This window comes from Meriones unguiculatus, chromosome 3, assembly GCF_030254825.1.
Source record: "Meriones unguiculatus strain TT.TT164.6M chromosome 3, Bangor_MerUng_6.1, whole genome shotgun sequence".
In the NCBI taxonomy this organism is placed as follows: domain Eukaryota; kingdom Metazoa; phylum Chordata; class Mammalia; order Rodentia; family Muridae; genus Meriones; species Meriones unguiculatus.
In genome coordinates, this window is record NC_083351.1 from 159,854,998 (window position 1) to 159,874,050 (window position 19,053).

General features: G+C 38.7%; 1 protein-coding gene across 1 annotated transcript in view; it reads left to right on the plus strand.

Annotated features, from left to right (window-relative positions):
* Stap1 (signal transducing adaptor family member 1) overlaps nt 1–19,053 on the plus strand; it is a 35,765-nt gene that overhangs the window by 4,631 nt on the left and 12,081 nt on the right. The window contains exons 2-5 of the mRNA XM_021626898.2: nt 6,358–6,429; nt 10,782–10,895; nt 14,433–14,489; nt 17,626–17,807. Coding sequence (XP_021482573.1) covers nt 6,358–6,429; nt 10,782–10,895; nt 14,433–14,489; nt 17,626–17,807 — 425 coding nt within the window. The remainder of the gene's footprint in view (nt 1–6,357; nt 6,430–10,781; nt 10,896–14,432; nt 14,490–17,625; nt 17,808–19,053) is intronic.

Consider the following 19,053-nt stretch of genomic DNA (forward strand, 5'->3'; position numbering starts at 1 on the left):
ATAGTACTCACTTTTCACTTCTGTTTACAGTCCTGGTGAAATCTACCCAATTAATATCATTCTTTTGTGTCTGGCCATCTGAGCAATTTTTTTTTTCCTCAAGAAGCCAGGTCCTAGATATAACTGCATGTTTTTATAAATTCATTGCAGGTCAAATCTGTGATTGGTCAGTCTCTTTCAACAATGCATTCAGGACCATCAGGTTTTTTTTACAGTTTTACTCCTGCCTGATCCAGGGCCAGTACCTATTAGCTACATCTAAAGTAAAATTTCTCACTGATGTTCTTAAAACATCTTCCAATGTAAGAAAATAAGTTATGAACCAGAGATACGGCTCAGTGGAAAAGGGCGCTTGCCATCAAGGCTGCTGATATGACTTGGATCCCAGAAACCCACATGGTAGAATGAAGAGAATGTATTCCATCCAGCAAGTTGCCCTCTGACCTCAAGATGAACCCCATGGTCTATGTGCATGCGAGTACACACACACACACACACACACAAACACTAAAGAAAAAAGAGAAAGAAATGTTTTGAAATAGATAAAAAGAAAACATTTAGAAGTGATTTTGTACAGGAATGACAACAGATTTCATTATTCTGTCCCTTAAAATAACTGGTCCTTCTCTTCCATAGTCCCATTGGAATATACTTATTTTAGACATCTTTAGACATCATCACCAACTCTCTCAAAGGAAAACATAAATCGCTACATTTTTTTAAAAAGCGTCAAAAAAAATGCATACAGGGGCTGGCGCGATAGCACTGGGTGTGCTTCTAACAGATCCAAATTCTATTTCCAGCACCCACATGGTAGCTTCTCACTATCTGTAACTCTAGTTCCAGGTAGATCTGATGCCCTGTTGGCTTCTGTGAGCACCAGACACACATACAGAAAAAACACACATACATATATTATGTGTGTATTATGTATGCATAAATGTATGTATGCATAGTTGGTTTGGGTTTTTTTAAACAGTTTCTCTGTGTAGCCCTGGCTATCCCATAACTCACTAGGTATACCATGCAGACCTCAAACTCAGAGATCCCCACCTGTCTCTGCCTCCAGAATGCTGGAATTAAAGTGGCTATGCACACACACACACACACACACACACACATTTAAAAAAAAATTTCATGGATAATGAAAACTGTAAGAGTATCTGCCAATACTGTGATTAGTTGTTCAAGTGGCGAACACTTGTTGACCCTTGCTTATGTTCCAGCTCCTATGTCCTTATTTGCATCATAATCACACTGGATGTTCAACAGGTCTATGTAGCAACTGCAATCATCTGGATTCTCTACTTCAGTTCTCTGTCTCCTACCACTAGTCACAGAGTATATACAATGATAATTATTCTTTGATGATTTTTAAAATATTCCAAAGCGATGGGTCACACTAAGCAAGTCACTATATGGGAAGCCAAAATGACCCAAGACTGGCTACATGACCCTGATTAAAGAACAAAGGGAACTTTAGTTCTGTGTCCTTGTCCAGGAGTGGACTTGGATTGGTTTAGAGCTGAAGCAGGTGCCTCATAAGAGTCAACGTGAGGCTTCTGTGGACTTGACTCCTCCCCCTTGGTTTTGGTTATCAGTCCTAAGCATCTGTGTCAGAGGTATCCCGGGTTCTCTTTGCCAACATTGTCTGACTTAGCTTTCTGCCGACTCTGACTGCCTTCACCCTGCAAGCAGTATTTAAGATGCTGTACTTCTTAATAAACCTGCCCAGCATAAGTCATCAGCTTATGCGAGACCTCCTTATCCCAGATATTGCTTTTGTCTTCATGTCTCATCTTCATTAATTTTTATCTCAGTTTCTGTTTAATACCTCACTGTCCAGGACTCTTATTTCTGCCAGTTCAGATCATCACTGTATGAAGAATTTCCATGAGCAGCATCTGTCTCTCTTCTCCCAACTTTGAATGTTTATGATACTCCACTCGCATTTTTCTTCTCCCTAGTTTTAAAGGCTCAGGAATTACCTAACTGGGGATCCATTACTTTCATCTATTACTTATAAAGCCTACCAGTGTGTGAGTTTGACAGTGGGCCTAAGCTGCTAATGCTTCATCCTATACTGAAGTACCTCCACACTGACTCAGCTTGAAAGGCCCAAGCCTACACTTCTTAGAGGCCCTTTGCTACCTGGTAGGAAATAAAGCAGAACACCCACTCTCTCCTAGCAGACAAGGCTGATGGAGGACCGGAAGGAGTGAGCTAAGCAACCTGTCTGCCAACCTCACCTGTTTGACACCCTACTCAATTCAGAGATCAGTCATTCTGGCATGATTTGTTCATGGAGACTAAGTGGGAGAGTGTTAAGAAAGTGGCAGGAAGGCCAGGAAAAAGGCTTTTGTAGTGACAAGAAATTTGTTTTCCTCTATGAGCAGAAGACATTTCTGATGGGGTCAAAACTAAGGTTTGTTTCTTCTTAACTAATCTATTTGACTCTAAGGTGCAACAGTCATTGACACACATGGGGCATTCAGATTTCAGGAAACTCTTTGCTCAGTTTTGTAACTGCCCTTTAGGAAAGATCTTTTGACTGATCCCACAGGCCTATTACATGTTGCAGTCAGCTCTCAGTTATGGGTTGACTGGAGTGAAAAGACCATTTATTATGGGCAAGGATACCTCTTCCCAAGTTCCACCTCTGTGTTTGGAGTGATTACAGCAGCAATGTTATCATTTCATTTAAACTTGACCATATGCACACACCACTGAAGTATAACTTTTATCTTTTTTTCCCACATTAAGGTGAATCTATCTTTACACCTTTGGAATTTTGACTAGGTCATGGAAATGCTTACATAGATATAATAAAGGCACAAATTTATATGCTTGTTAAGGCTGGAGAGATTACTCAGTGGTTAACAGCATTTACTACTCTTGCAGAAGACTTGGGATCAGTTCCTAGCACACACATGGTGGCTCACATCCACCTTAAACTCCAGATCCAGGAGATCAGATCATCTTCTGACCTCTGTGGGCTCCTGCACACACACAGTGAATATAAAATCATTAGGTATACACTCCTCACACGCACATACACACACACAATTTAAAAATAAACACATTGGGCTTCATTCTCTCTTCTAGAAAAAAAATTAAAATGTTTTTCTCTTAAGATTGAATTTTATACAGGAGGGCTACTTTTTTTTTTTAAATTAATCTTGTGTCCAACCACTTTTCTGAAGGAGTTTATCAGCTGCAGGTGTTCTCTGGTGGAACTTTTGGGGTCGCTTATGTGTACTATCATATCATCTGTGAATAGTGATACTTTAACTTCCTTTCTGATTGCTATCCCTTTGATCTCCTTTAGTTGTCTTACTGCTCTAGTTAGAACTTCTAGTACTATGTTGAAGAGAGATGGAGTGGGCAGCCTTGCCTTGTCCTTGATAGCAGTGGGATTGCTCTAAGTTTCTGTCCATTGACTTTAATATTGGCTATCAGCTTGCTGTATATAGCCTTTATTATGCAGAGAAACACACAAAAAAATGCTCAACATCCTTAGTCATCAGGGAAATGTAAATCAAAACAACTCTGAGATTCCATCTTACACCAATCAGAATGGCCAATGTCAAAAACTCAAGTGACAGCTCATAGTGTCGAAGATGTGGAAAAAGGAGAACACTCTTCCATTGCTGGTGGGAGTGCAAACTTGTACAGCATTTCTGGAAATCAGTCTGGCGCTTTCTCAGAAAACTGTGAATAGCCATACCTAAGACCAGCTATACCACTCCTGGGCATACACACAAAACATGCTCTATCATACAACAAGGACATTTGCTCAACCATATTCATAGCAGCTTCATTCGTAATAACCAGAAACTGGAAACAATCTAGATGTCCCTCAACCAAAAAATGGATAAAGAAACTCTGGTACATTTACACAATGGAATACTACTCAGCCATTAAAAACAAAGAAATCATGAAATTTGCAGGCAAATAGATGGAACTAGAAAAGGTCATCCTGAGTGAGGTAACCCAGACCCAGAAAAACACACATGGTATATACTCACTTATAAGTGGATTTTAGTCATATAGTACAGGATAAACATACTACAAATCACAGATTCCAAGAAGATGAGTCCAATGGACATCCTAGGCTTCATGTTAGCTCACTAGTTAAGGGAGTGGAGGATATATCTGATAAAGACTATGTTGCTTGCTTTTTGATCACTTTCCCCTGATGAGACTTCCCTACCAGGACACAGGGGAGAACTCAGTCCTTATTGTGAATAGATGAGCTGTGGTGTCTTGGTAGTAGGCTCCCCTATTCCTCAGAATAGGGGAGGGGATGCAGGAGGGAGGGTGGAACTGAGAGGAGAGAAAGGAAAGAGCTATGACCAGGATGTAAATTGAATTATTTAATAATAAAAATGAATAAATGAATAAATTTTTAAAATATTTAATTTTACTTATGTATATTGTGTTTTCTGTGTGAGGGTATGTCCAACATGGATGCTGGGAACTGAATCATCTTCTGGAAGAATAGGAAGCATCCTCTTTCTTCTTTTCTTTTCCTCTCTCTCTCTCTCTCTCTCTCTTTCTCTCTTTCTATTTCGTTTTTTCAAGACAGGGTTTCTCTGTGTGATCCTGGCTGTCCAAAAATTGCTCTGTAGACCTGGCTGGTGTCAAATTCAGAGATTCACCTGCTTCTGCCTCCAGAGTGCTGGGATTAAAGGTGAGCACCACCAAATCAGCCATCACCACCATCCAGGCAGTAAGCATTCTTAATCACTGTACATCTCTCCAACCTATTTTCCATAATGTTTTTTGAAAGTCTGTGAATGAAGCCTGGGCAGGGTGTAGTGGTGCACACCTTTAATCCCACCACTCCGGATGCAAAGGAAGGTGGACCTCTGTGAGTTCAAAGCTAGCCTCCAGCCTGTTTTACGTAGTGAACTCCAGGAGGGTCAGAGCTACATAGTGAGACCCTTTTACGAAGAAAGAAAAAGAAAAAAAGAAAGAAAAATAAAAAATAAATGAAGCTTAAGCCAACTGAAATGAGAGTCTAACTAGGTTATTAAACAATTTTTAAATTTAAAACATTATTTGTAAAGAACTCATGGTAATGTGAATCTATTAATAATTAAATATTTACCTAATGAATGAAATTTGGTCTTCAAACTTCAACTATAAATGTATTAAATCCTTTTTATCATCAATTTATATGTCCCCAGAGTCTATGAGTGATAAATACTGTTTCACAAACTCAAACTAAAAGTCCTCTTCTAAGTTCTTTAACTCTATATATTTACTCAGTCCTTTTATCTGCCCTAAAGAACAGATATATCCATGTCCTATATGGCCTTTTAAGTGTCCTGCTGGCTCATGTGAGCTTCCACTAAAATTGAGTAAATAGTTTTAAATTAATGAGAAGTGTTTCAGAAACAGTCGAGCTAAGCATAAGTCAAACATTGTACTAAAACAAGTTTTAAAAGGATTTAATCAAGAATTAAGTGAAGAGCTAAAGAAATGAATCAGTGGTTAAGAACACTGGCTGCTTCTCCGTAGTCACGGGTTCAATTCCCAGCATCCCTACAGTGTCTCACAACTGTCTGTAACACCACTTCCGGGGATTCAATGCTCACTTCTGGCCTTTAGGGACACCAGGCACACATGTGGTGCTGATAAAGCCATGTGGTGCAGGAAAATACTCACACACATAGAATAAAATAAATATATCTCTTCTTTTAGAAAAGAATTAACTGCAAAGTGAAACCATTAAAATGTGAGTGAACCTTGTAAAAGGATGCCATATAATGATAACACGTATGGAAATTTTTAAAAATTTAGGGAAAATTCAGTGAATAGTCTGGTGTTTTGGCATTGACCTTTACTCCCAGCATATGGGAGGCTGAGGGAGGATGATCTCTGTGAGTTCAAGCCCTGAATGGTCTACACAACAAGTTTCAGGCCAACCAGAGATATTTAGTAAGATCTTGTCTCCAAATTTAATTAAAAAAAAAAAAAAGAAAGAAGAGTAAAGTTAAAAAAAAAAAAAAGGAAGAAAAGGTTTGTGTGTGTGTAAAATGGCTCCGTGGTTAAGAGCTCTTCCTGCTCTCCCAGAGGAGATGGGATCAGTACACAGCACCCATGTCAGGCAGGTCACAACCTCCTCTAACTCCGGTTCCCAGGGATTCAACTCTTCTGGTTTGCTTGGTTATTGTACACAGGTGGTGCTCTTGGGAGAACACACAAACACACATCAAATACATAATTTTTAAATTTAGGCAAAAATGTGTGGGATAAAGAATAACTTTATATTACACAACTACAAAACAGAAAATAAAAGTGTTGAACGTACACTTATGAAATGGTGTTTGTGATTTTTTTCCACCACAGGAGTACAAACACTATTGGACAGAGTTGAGAGGAACCACACTTTTCTTTTATACCGACAAAAAAAGTACAATCGTAAGTAGTCTGACATGTTCACTTTCCAATATACCATCGGCGTATATTATTCTTTTTTTTCTATCACCCCAAAATGAGGGTGTTAAAAATGGAAAAGTGAGGGGGCTTTCAATTATGACAGGATCAGGGGTGACCACTCAGAAAGTTTTAATTCTTGTTTTTAAATTCCTGACCTAGATAATAAACACTTAATTTAAAAGTAGAAATTTAGATAATTCTGCTTAATGCAAAATGATAGCTTTGTTTCTTGCAATTATGGAATGCAACTATGTTATGGAATACAACTGTAATCTGAAAGGAATAGATAATTCCCATAGCATCATAACATACGATGTCACAATTTAATTTCCCTAGACAAAGGCATACCCTCTAAGACCTATAATATGAGAACAATGATGAAGTGACTCTTTAATTAGTTCTTTAAAGACTAAGCTGTTTGTGGTATACTGAAACTTTCCAGTGATGTCAAGAAATCTAAGACCGTGGCCTAAACCTTGTGTGATTCACAGTGACCAAGTTCACATGTTTTTGTATGTTTGTTTTTTTAATTAATCAATTTATTTATTACAATTTATTCACTTTGTATCCCCATTGCAGCCCCCTCCCTCCTCTCCTCCCAGTCCTACCCATCCTCCCTCTTTTCCTCCTATGCCCTTTCCCTAGTCCCCTGATAGGGGAGAACCTCCTTCTACTTCTATCTGACCCTAGCCTATCAGGTCTGATCAAGGCTGGCTGCATCATCTTCCTCTGTGGAGTGGCAAGGCTGCAACTCCTAGGGGATGGTAATCAAAGAGTCAGCTAGTGAGTTTATGTCAGAGACAGCCCCTGAACCCTTATTAGGGAACCCTCTTGGAAACCGAGCAACCTATGTGCTTCATTTGAACAGGGGGTCTAGGTCCTCTTCATACATGGTCCTTGACTGGAGTATCAGTCTCTGCAGGACCCCCTGGGCCCAGGTTTTTTGGCTCTGTTGTTCTCCTTGTGAAGCTTCTGTTCCCTCCAAGTCTTTCTATCTCCCTCTTCTTCCATCCAAGTAATCCAATTGGGGTACAGAGCTAACCAGAGAATTCTCAACAGAGGAATATCGAATGGCAGAGAAACACTTAAAGAAATACTCAACATCCTTAGTCATTTGGGAAATGCAAATCAAAACGACCCTGAGATTTCACCTCACATCCATCAGAATAGTTAAGATCAAAAACTGAAGAATGGATACAGAAATTGTGGTAGATTTACACAATGGAATACTAATCAATTAAAAACAAGGAAATCATGAAATTTATATGCAAATGGTTGGAACTAGAAAAGGTCATCCTGAGTGAGGTAACCCAGAAGCAGAAAGACACATCTGGTATATACTCAGTTATAAGTAGATATTAGCCCTCTAATGTAGGATATGCATACTGAAATCTATAGTCCTAAAGAAGCTAAACAACAAAGAGGACCGTAGGGAAGATGCTTAATCCTCATTCAGGAGAAGACCAAGTTCACCTGTAACAGTTCAGGAGCAGTACAGCCACTGAGTGGGAGCACAGCATGCCCAGAGAGAGTGCCTACTACTTTTAGTACTGGCCTGGCCATTGTTAACTGTGATCTTGAGTTAATTGCCTAACCCCTCTGTGACTCACTGCATGAAAAGGGACGTGGTAGAAAACAGATGACATCTCAAATTGCGCAGTTTGAAGAATGTTTAATAAAGTCCTTATAAATATTCAAAGCAGTGGGCAGAATATAGAGAAGTCACAAACTTAGCTCCGAGGCTAATAATAGTGTCATATTCGTCTATGAGTCATGAGGGGAAAGAGTGGGAGAGCTGGTACTTAAGAGGAACATGACATTTGATTGAAGGAGAAACTATACAGCATACTGAGCACCATCCTCACTCGGACTTCCTGCTGAAGGTTTCCAGTGGTCCAACTCAACAGGAAGTCAAAGGGTGAGATAAACTGATGTCATACACATCCCTCTCCTGGTGCAGTGTTGTGTGTTCAAAGAACACAATTGAATCTGAAGGAATAAATAACAAAGGGGTGCACAGAAAATCTCCAGTACTCCCATTTTTCAGATCTCTATATTTAGGATAAAATCCATAGTCTATCTCATAAGGCTATACAAATTAGCAAATGAGACAGGACATGAAAGACTTCAGTCAGAGACTGCACACAGTAAGCATTCACATTGTTTACATACATACATATATATTATTTAATTCTCACACAAACTCTGTAAATTTGCATCCTGGTTTTCATTGCAACGTTGAGTTTTTGATCAAGGCCTTTTATGTAGGTTTTCATCCTACTTCATGACCTTTCAGCCTCAGTCGCCTGAGCTCTGAGATTGCAAGAACGAACACAACTGGGCACTATGTAATGGTTAATTCCTGGATTATGATGCAGTCGAGAACGGCAGGTTTGTGAAGAGAGGTCTCTCGGTCGTGACATTAAAAAGCCCCAGGTCAAAAAAAAAAGCCCCAAGTCAGCTCATCCTATACCCTCCCAGCCTCAGGAGGCTCTGAGCCACTGGACATCCTAGGTTGTGTTTTAAGTTTAAATTACTGTGCTGTTGTTCACGGAAAGATAACAGGCTGTGTGTTTTCACTTCTGCTAACAAGCTTGGTTGCCCCAACTGCACAGGAAGCACTTGACCACAGGCAGGCAGGAGGTGTGTCAGAATATATGCTTCACTCTGATTAGACAAAGGCAGGAAGTGTGGGGCCTTGTGAGTTTTGCCTTTATAAGCCTCTGACTGAAGTAATTCTGCACCATACTCTGGGAATCCTGGTATGGATCTGTTCAGTATTCATGGTCCTGGACAGTATTTAATAAAGCTTGCTTGAAATTTGGCTCAAAAATTGTGGTAGTGGTCTTTCTCTCACTTGGTGGGAATAATAACTACTTAATCCCTATTTGTAAATGAAAACTGTCAAGTTTAAGGATTAAGAAATTGTTACCTGGAAGGGTTGATACCATCATCATGAAGGTGATCTCCATTGTATCCTAGATGTGCTAAGCCTTGTGACTTTTCCAAATGTGCCGGAACTGGCCAACATAATGTGTTAGTGGAGGACTGAGTTCACATTTTACCTTAAAAAGTTTTCATACATATACAGAAATACAAAAGAAATTGTACAGGATTATATAGCTAGTAAAAGAAGGTATAACCCAGGAGTGGTTTATGAGCCTGTCTTTTTAGGCACTATGGCACAAAGAGGTCACAGCAAGAGTCTATGAAGTTGTACAGCTACCAGTTTTGTTAAAAGAAGATGAAAAACAATTGGGGAAGTTTTCCGGGTGAAAGTCTCAGGAGAAACACTTGGATAAACCAGCCGAGAACTTGAGGCATTTGTATGGTCTATAGCAGGGAACAATTTAAAGCTGTCTTTACTTACATAAGTGGTTAAGAGGAAGTCACCTGGAAAGGTCGCTGGATGTGTTTAATGTTATTCCAGAGAAAAGAGTTCAGGACCAGTGGATAGGAAGTATCTAGAGAAAAACCATGGCTCAATACAAGGAGCATTTAGTAGGCCTGTTTCAGCTCTAGTGTGAGCTCAGTGTTATTACAGATGTTCAACTGTAGGCTGCAGGCATCATGGAGAGCAGATTCTAACAGCTGGGTTAGACGGATGACCTTTAAGGCTCTGTACAACCTACAATTAAACACAGAAGACAAGACTTCTTTTTCTGTAATTGGTATGTCAACACTGTTTGTTGCAGCAAAACTCATTGAGCCTAGTCCAGACATACCTAGAGTATTTATTATTAGAAGGGCCGCCTCTGGGACAAGTAACAAACCAATAAATCATACACACATTTGTAAATGGTTTACCAGTTTCTTTAGTGTGGGCACTTCTACTATGACTGCATCAACCTACCAGTGTGAACTGTACTGAGCACAGAGTGTGGAGAAATACACAGCTGCACTGTCACATAGTACTTACGTCATATAGAACAATGATGCAAATACTGTTGGTGGCATAGACATACTGTCTAGACTGCAGGAAAATTAGAAAAGAATGAAATTTTAATTTTGACTGTGTTCTAGCTTTATTTTAATATATCTCAGTTAGCTGCTATGTTAATATAATTACATTTTAATAATGCCTATGTTAACTGCAAAATTCTCAAAAATTTAATATGGCCTTTGCAAATTTGTCTGGGTCAAATACAGCACACCACTACAAAATGAATGTTTATATACTCTCGTGTATTGTAGCAACCAGGTAGTTATGCAAAGTACAAATAGGTTTAAAAACTATTATTTTTCTAGAATTTGAATTTTGCCTTTATTATAGTGCTAGAACAAATGTATCTTGCCTAGGAAGTAATTTAACAATATTTTTTTTATCTTTACAGTATGTTAGCAAGTTAGACATAATAGACCTTGTATGCCTTACTGACCAAAATTCAACTGAAAAGAATTGTGCAAAATTCACTCTTGTTTTACCTAAAGAGGAAGTACAACTAAAGGTGAGTGAGGAGAAGCAGCAATATATAGAGAATAAAGCTTATACCTTTTAACATCAATGGTTGGAATGAAGAATTACAAGAGGGGCCCAGTCTTAACACTTCGCTAATATTTTCTTCCCTTTGCCAAGGACTACAGTGTTCTGAGTTACATTTTAGAAGGACACGTTCACTTGTTTAGTGTATAAGCACAATGAAACCTTAGACTTCTATTCTGACAAAGACAAGGGTCCCACCTGGTGTTTTTTATTTTTTACGGTTGTCCTTGAATTAACACAATGAGCTAACAAAAATTACCCAACACAGAAAGTCGTAACACAGAGAACAACTTGAAATTGATAAATATTGGAGAAGTTCCAAGGAAGCTGCTGGTTGATGTTGAGAGCTGTAGTGTTTAGTTTGAGTCTGCATTTAAGCAAGATCCCTGCAAAACTCTGGGATATAGGGGTTAGGGTGGTAGGCATAGGAGTCAGATGCTGATATTGAAATTTACTACTTTATGCATGAGCTGTGTATTATAGACAAGTTACTCAACTCTTTGCCCATTTGTTTCATGAATTACAAGTAAGTCTTTGCTCAAACATAAGCCACACTCTGTGGCTCACCTGGAACACTTTATAAAAATTTTAACCTGGTCCACCTAGCCTGCAGTTATGGTCTGAATGAGAATGACCCCACGGGTTCTTATGTTTCAATGCCTGGTCTCCAGTTGGTGAAATGAGAAGGATTAGAAGGATGAGGAGGCGTGGCCTTGCTGGAGAAGGTGTGTCACTGAGGGTGCGCTTTGAACTTTCAAAAGCCCACACCAAGGCCAAGCCCAGTGTCTTTCTCTCTCCCTCTGCCTGCTGCCTGTGGATAAGATGTAAAGCTCTCAGCTACTGCTCTTGTGCCATGCCTGTCTGTTTCCAGTCATAATGATCATAGACTAACCCTCTAAACCTGCAACGGTCTCCAGTTAAATGCTCTCTTTCGCCTTGTTCATAGTGTCTCTTCACATAATAGAACGGTAACTAAGACACCTGCCCTTTCATCACATTATCAGTTTGTCTTACTCTGTTCCATATTTTATTTTTCCTATTTGTTCTTTCCAACAAAATTGGATATACTATTATGTTAACTATTTATGCTTCCTTGCTAGATTTCAAACTTCTTGAGAACAAGGATTTTTGTTTTCTTCCAAACATCTACACTTAATAATATACAATATATATCTTTTAATTGAACTGATATATAAAATGATAATTAAAAACACCTCTTGCTGAGTTACCTTGAAGACTGTCAAAGAACAAAATCACAACTTCATATAAAGATCTTAATTTGTTTTATAGTCTACTAAAGAACCAAGTGTGTTTTATTCTATAGGGTAAGATATTCTAATCAGCCAAAAAGAAGAAAATGCTTCCACAGACAAGGAAAGCTAGCGCAAATTTAAAACCATTCATAAAGTTAGTTGCTCATTTCAAAAGTTTCCAGAGTAGGCAGAAATAGGAAGACAAATAACAGAAAAATAACTCATTGGTTATTAGATTACTTCAGGTTACTTTTTTTTGGAAACAGAGGGAACAAATTGAAATTGGTCTGTATGGGAAATGTCGTTGTTATGTTTCTTTACTTATTTCTCAGGAAGGCAAGATAGCATTTGGTTTTGGTTTAGTGATATGGAAGGAACATCAGCACCAATGACTCCATTTTTATTTCTAGGGAGGACCATGCAGGACCTCAGTGCAGAAACCTAACAAACAGTAGTCACCTAGAATAGTTATTTGAAATGCTTAAGCAGGCAATAACTGTGGAGTGCTTAGAACAGTAGCTAGCATTATAAGTGCTCACCAGAAATTGGCTGGAATTACTATTATGAGCAGTCAAAGTAGTCATATTTGAAGCTAAAAATTGGATTTTTTTTAAAATTGTCATTTCCCCAAATTTCAAGCCAAGGGAGAGAGTAATCATTAAGTAGCCATAAGTAGAAATAAGTTCACTAACATTCCTTTTTTTTAAGTTAAGCAAAATGTGTACAATTGTATTCATTTAAAAGACAAATAATTTAAAGGTATATATTTCAGTTTTGTTTTCAAAAATGTATATGCATGCCTTTGGTCTTTGTGAGGGAGTGGCGCGTGTGCATGTGTGCCACAGTGCATGTGTTGTACAGAGAGTGGAGGTTAAAGAACACTCTTGGGTCCTCATTTTCTACTTGTTTGTGACAAGGTCACTTTGTTGTTTGATTCTGAGAATGCCAAGGTAGCTGGAAATAGCGTGTGGAGATTCTCCTGTCTCTACCTCCCTCCTATCTTGCCATAGGCACACTGGGATTATGTTTCTCACTGTGCCTGACTTTCTGTGACTTCTGAGGGCTTGAATTTAGGTCTTTACACCTGTGTGACAAGTGCTTTATTCACTGAGTAATCTCACCCCTCAGTGATTTATATTTCTGTTTACCTATAAAAGAAAATGTGACTGAAATATTTCATGATAGATATATGTCAATCCTAAGCAAAAAGTAAAACTATTTCTCCTTGCAGCTTTAATTTTTCAAATGATCTTATTTAACAAAGTTTCTGGTTTGTTTGTTTTTTTTTTTTTTTACTGAGCATGAGAAGCATCTTTCTTTTTTTTTTTTTTTTTTTCAATGCAGTTTATTCAGGAACCTTGAACAATCATTGGACCCTGGGGAAAGCCAGCCCACAGCTTAAATAGCCTCTGGGTAGCCAACCCCAGCGTGCCACGTAGGCAATGCAGATAGGTCCACATACATGGAAGCAAGCCAGATCCTCAGTCTTAGCCACATATGGAGTTGTTTGTGACAGAGAGCACTCACCATCGGGAAGGTGGAAGGCAGAAACCAGCTCCATCTTTAAGGCGCGGCATTACGCAGCTCTCTACAGTTCCCCCTTTTTGTTTTAGACGCATCAGGCAAGAGTGGAGGTCTGATCTCTGATATTAGAAATAAATTGGGACTTTGTACCGATGTTCATTTAGGTGTCATCCACCCAAAGAGCATCAGACCCGGAGAAATATGCATTTTTTTTGCCACCTTGCTATGTCTTTTCTCGTTTTTGTAGTATGTGTGTGTGCAATATGTGCATGTATGCATGGCTGTTTGGATGTGCACTGGTGTACATGTGTTGCATGTGTGTGCTCATGTGTCTGGTGGCCAGAAACTGACAGCAGGAATATTTCTTATTCACTCTCCATCTTATACATAGAGGCAACACCTCTCACACAGATGCATGACTTCCCAATTTGGCAAGTCTAGCTAGCCCACATGCTCAAGAGAGCCTCTGCCTTCACCTCACATCTGAGCTGCCACGTGCACTTGGCATTGTACTTAGTTCTAGAGGCCCAAACTCTGGCCTTAATGATTCACGTGGCAAATGCTTTACCCAAAGAGCCATTCTCCCTTACCCGTAATCATGCTAGCTTTTGATGGTGCATCTATTTTGTCAGAAAATAATCACGTAAAAATCTTGTTATTTAAAGTTAGTATGAGTCATTCATTAATTATGTATTTTCTGCTTTATCTTTGTTTTTAATTTTTAGACAGAAAACACAGAAAGTGGGGAAGAATGGAGGGGCTTCATTCTTACAGTAACAGAGGTAAGGAGGGCAACTGTTTCCTTTGTTGAGACAAGATCTTGATAGCCCATGGTAGCCTTAAACTTACAATCCTCCTGTCTCAACCTCCCAAATGATGAGATTATCACTGAGAGTCACCACGCACAGCAGAAGATCATTACTGTCTGTTTATTTATGTGCTTGTGAAATAGTTGCTAACAGCTACTACAGCCACATAAGTTAAAGTGGCTGAGGATGTAAAGACCAGAAAAGGCAGACAGAAATCCACAATTTTGTTTCTAAAACTCATACTGTTATCACTTGGCTTGAGAATGCTAAAGTCACTGAACACGCAGCCCATTTCACCTTGTGCTAACTGTTCTGAAGGGATACTGGTGAGCAGGGGGTGAGGGAGAACTGCTTTTGCCATCTTATCTTTTTGGCTCTTAGCCTTGGGCTTCATGGCTAAGCCACCTCTCAAAGCCCTACCATCTTACCTTGTTGACATGGAGGGTCTTTGGATATGCTGACATTTATAGTTTATGTCGTTTATTCTAGAACAACATCCAACATTTTTCTTTTAAATTTATAAAATGCTGTGCTGCACTGGTTTGTGAACGAAATAGGCAATATGAAAGAGAGAAACCATCAAAATGAAAAATCACCTTTATGCGCTTGTTACTTGAGTCTTAAAACAAAAGGATGTTTATCTGCTCAATGGCATCATCTTATCAGAGGCAAATAATAAGACCCATTGCTTATTATGAATCTCTGCAGCATGATACAGTACCGTTAATTTGAATAAAGCCACAGCAGCAACTGTCTTCAAAACAATGCTTTGATAACCAGCCTTTCTTAAAGCACTATGTTCATTAAAACTCTTAGAGCAAATGAAACATTTCCAGGTTAGGCTCAAATGTCTGTTTCTACCAAAGTGATGTTTCTGAATAAAGACTTTGGGGTCATATGAAATAACCAAGACATTGGGAGCTGGTTCATTATATCAACCTCTTAGAGGAAAAATAGGTGGAAGTTTAAACGCCATATAGAGTATGCCTCTGAAGCCTGAAGCATGTGAAAGACATGCTTATTCATGGGGTTAGAGAAGAGACTGTTAGAAGAATTGAGCTTTCCTCCTCTGTTACAGACAGGGTGCCATTGGGTGTCTGTAAGTAGCCTGAGAGTATGTGACTTGGCATAAACACTAAAACCATCCCAAGAGATTCAGTGCCTCTTCTTGATAAACTAATAATACGCGAAGTTTGGAGCATTTTGTTCAGATTTTTTCTTGATTAAAAATAGAAAAGCAGTTCTGGGCAGTGGTGGCACACGACTTTAAAGCCAGCACTCTGGAGGCAGAGGCAGGCAGATCTCTGTGAGGTCGAGGCCCAGCCCAATCTACAGAGCACTTTCCAGGACAGCCAAGGCTTACATAAAAAAACAAAACAAAAAAACAAGCCTGTGTCAAACAAACAAACAACAAAATAAAACAAAAAATAAGAAAGCAGTAATTTATGGTTCAAACACTGGTATATTATATGATATATGAATTTTTAAGAGAAGACATTTTATGATTTTTCTGCTCTATAAATGTTTGGGGAGTGACATAAAATCACTATATGTGAATAAGTCATTTGAGAAAACATCCCACTTTTCTGACTATTGCTCCATGAGAGCATAATGAGGAGTCAGACTGGGGTATAAAAATAATTCAGTAGGACATATTTGGCAAACTCAATCAAAAACACACGTCTAGAAAAACATAGTAACAACAAAATCCACTAACATAATATTTTTTAGACTAGTTTCTACGAAAGCACAAGAAACACAGACTGCAGTTGATAGAGTGGAGACCTCATTCTGGAACCACAAGAACCTGATTCAGAGTCTTAACTTCACAACTCACTAGCTGTAGTGCTCAGGGCTTTCATCTTTTTGATCATAACTTCTTTTGTGGTTGATTTGCGGTTGTTACAAAATGCAAGTAGCAATACTTTGTCTTGTTGTATTTTTTATATCATTTATAGAATGATTGAGATACACATAACGACTGATAATTCATGAGAAGTAACTAAAGAGAAATAGTCAAATAAAGTAACGGGTAATTGTTTTATTAGTTCTTCCTCATTGCTTTATCTATTTTGCTTTGGTTATCTGTTATGAATTTTTTTGGTTGTGTATCCCTATTGGCAAATTATCTAAATTGTGTGTGTGCAGATACACATGAGTATAAACCACAACATGAATTTTGAAATAGTAACTAAGCATGAGACTGGAAAGAAGACTTTACTGGGTAAACTTCCTTCTGTGCAACCACAAGAACCTAAGTTGGAGTTCCCAGAACCCACAGAAAAGCCAGCATTTGTAATTCTAGTGCTCAGGAAGAAAATGCAGGTGGGTCTCAGGGTTTGCTAGTCAGCCAATCTATTCAAACTGTCTCGAAAAAAATGATATGGCATACAGTCAAAAAGACATCTGATGTTGACCTCTGGCCTCATATGTATTTATGAACTAGCTCATGCTCCCACACATGCATACAACACACACAGACACTAAAGTGAAAGTGAAGATTTAAATTCTCATGGATTTTTTGTATATCACCTGATGACTATGCCTCCTCTTCTGGTGGTCAAATTATAAATTGGACATGGCTGACCCCAAATACTGACCAGCTAGCTAATGCCACAATTAGAAAAGTGTTTCATCATACTTTTCCACAAAGCATAGGTTGTTCCCAACTAAATTTGACGTGTGAATACAATCCACAAGAGTGTACGTGGATAACTAAATTTAAAACACATTTCTAGAGAAAGTAAAAATTAAAAAAAAACATGCAGAGAAATATAAAAATGTTAAAATATGAAAGGACATACAGTGTAAACCTGCTGGTCCTGTGTCCATCTCAAACCCATGTTGTCATGATAAGGCGGAGCTTTTCCAAGTTAACTTGTGTAAGAATGAGGTATCTCCAGGAGTTCCTAAACCTTGTGCAGGTTCTGGTTGATACAGGGGCAGTTCTGTAATGCCCACCTTAGACGGGAATCTTCTAGTCATTGTTCTATCCATTCATCTCTGACAATTAGCCACCACTCCCTGGGGCCAACAAGCTCCTCTCTGCTAAAGCCAGCATGCTGCTTAGCTGTGCTTTTAGTTTGCCCATTGTTTTTATTGCTTTCAGCTGTCAGTTCCTCAACATGTGTCACTTCTACCTGGACAAGTGATCAGACTGCATGAAGTCTTAGAGAGAGAAAAGAAAAGAAGGCTCGACACAGACCAGCTGCCAGCTATGCCTGCGGAGGAGAAGGAGAAGGAGCAGGGGCCAGTACAAGGTTATGTGGATGTGTTGAACCCGATGCCAGCGTAAGTGTAAAATTGATCTGTTTATTCCTTCAGTTAAGACTGACTGCTAATTGTCAGGTAGCACTACCCACTTGAACTTGTTACACCAGGGTTACTAAATATCTTGGAGATAAATTGCATGTCTCTGAGCACCTGCCACATTTCCTCTCCTATGTCATGATCAACATCACGCATATTTTAACTAACTCTTACCACAGAGGAAATCCCCTTCTACCCACACATCTAGACTTAAAGAGATGTCTTCCCAGCTCAACCCCAAATTAAAGTTGCTATGAAAAAGGAAGGAAATGACATAGAAGTGTGTGACTCTATAACTGGATTATTTATCATCATTTATACCAAATATTTTTTAAATTCTTATGATATTGCATTCAGTTAATTGATCAATGAGCATTGAACTTGCCCTCTGAGGAAAGCCTTGTGTAAAGTGGTAAAAAAAAAAAAAAAAAAAACTAACAACAACCATGGAGAAGTACTGGTACAGCTTCTGGATTCTGCAGCATCCCACATGTGTCTTCTGTATTGATGAAAATATTCTGGGCCGTTTCCTTTGGAAAACTTGGTGCTCTTGTCATTAAAATGTGTCCTGGTTTTATCTCTGACACTAGATTCTAATGCACAGTCCACCTGTACTAAATAAAGCCGCTGGGACCTGTTAATCAATGCTGCTAGCTCAAACTAGACAAGTGATCAATCCATAAAACAAAAATCACATGGAATGTTTTCTTCCTCCCCCAACACAAGAAGTAATGTGTTTGTTACAGATAAATAATGAGAAGATGAAAATTAATTCTTGTCACAACACTTAAATATATTTGCCAATAACATTTTGGAGGTATCAAATACTCTGTCAAATTTTTCCATGACTATTATATTTCACTGAATATAACATGTATTATAAACCATGAAGTGCTTAATTTCTTAATTTTGTGTCTAAAAAACACTACTGGTGCCATTTTAACACAAATTATAAACCAGGCATGGTGAGTATGCTTTTAATCCCAGAGTTTGGGAGGCAGAAGCAGGCTCAGGTAGGTTCCTGAGTTTAATGCCATCCTGATCTACACAGCACACTCCAGGACAGCTGGGGCTATATGGCTATACAGAGAAACTCTGTCTCAAAATATCAAACAGACAAACAAACAAACAAAAACACTACAAACAACAAATTATACCAAATGGAGTCAGCTTAGACATAGTGGCAGTTTATAGCTTTAAACCCAGCACTGGGAGAAAGAGGCATGTG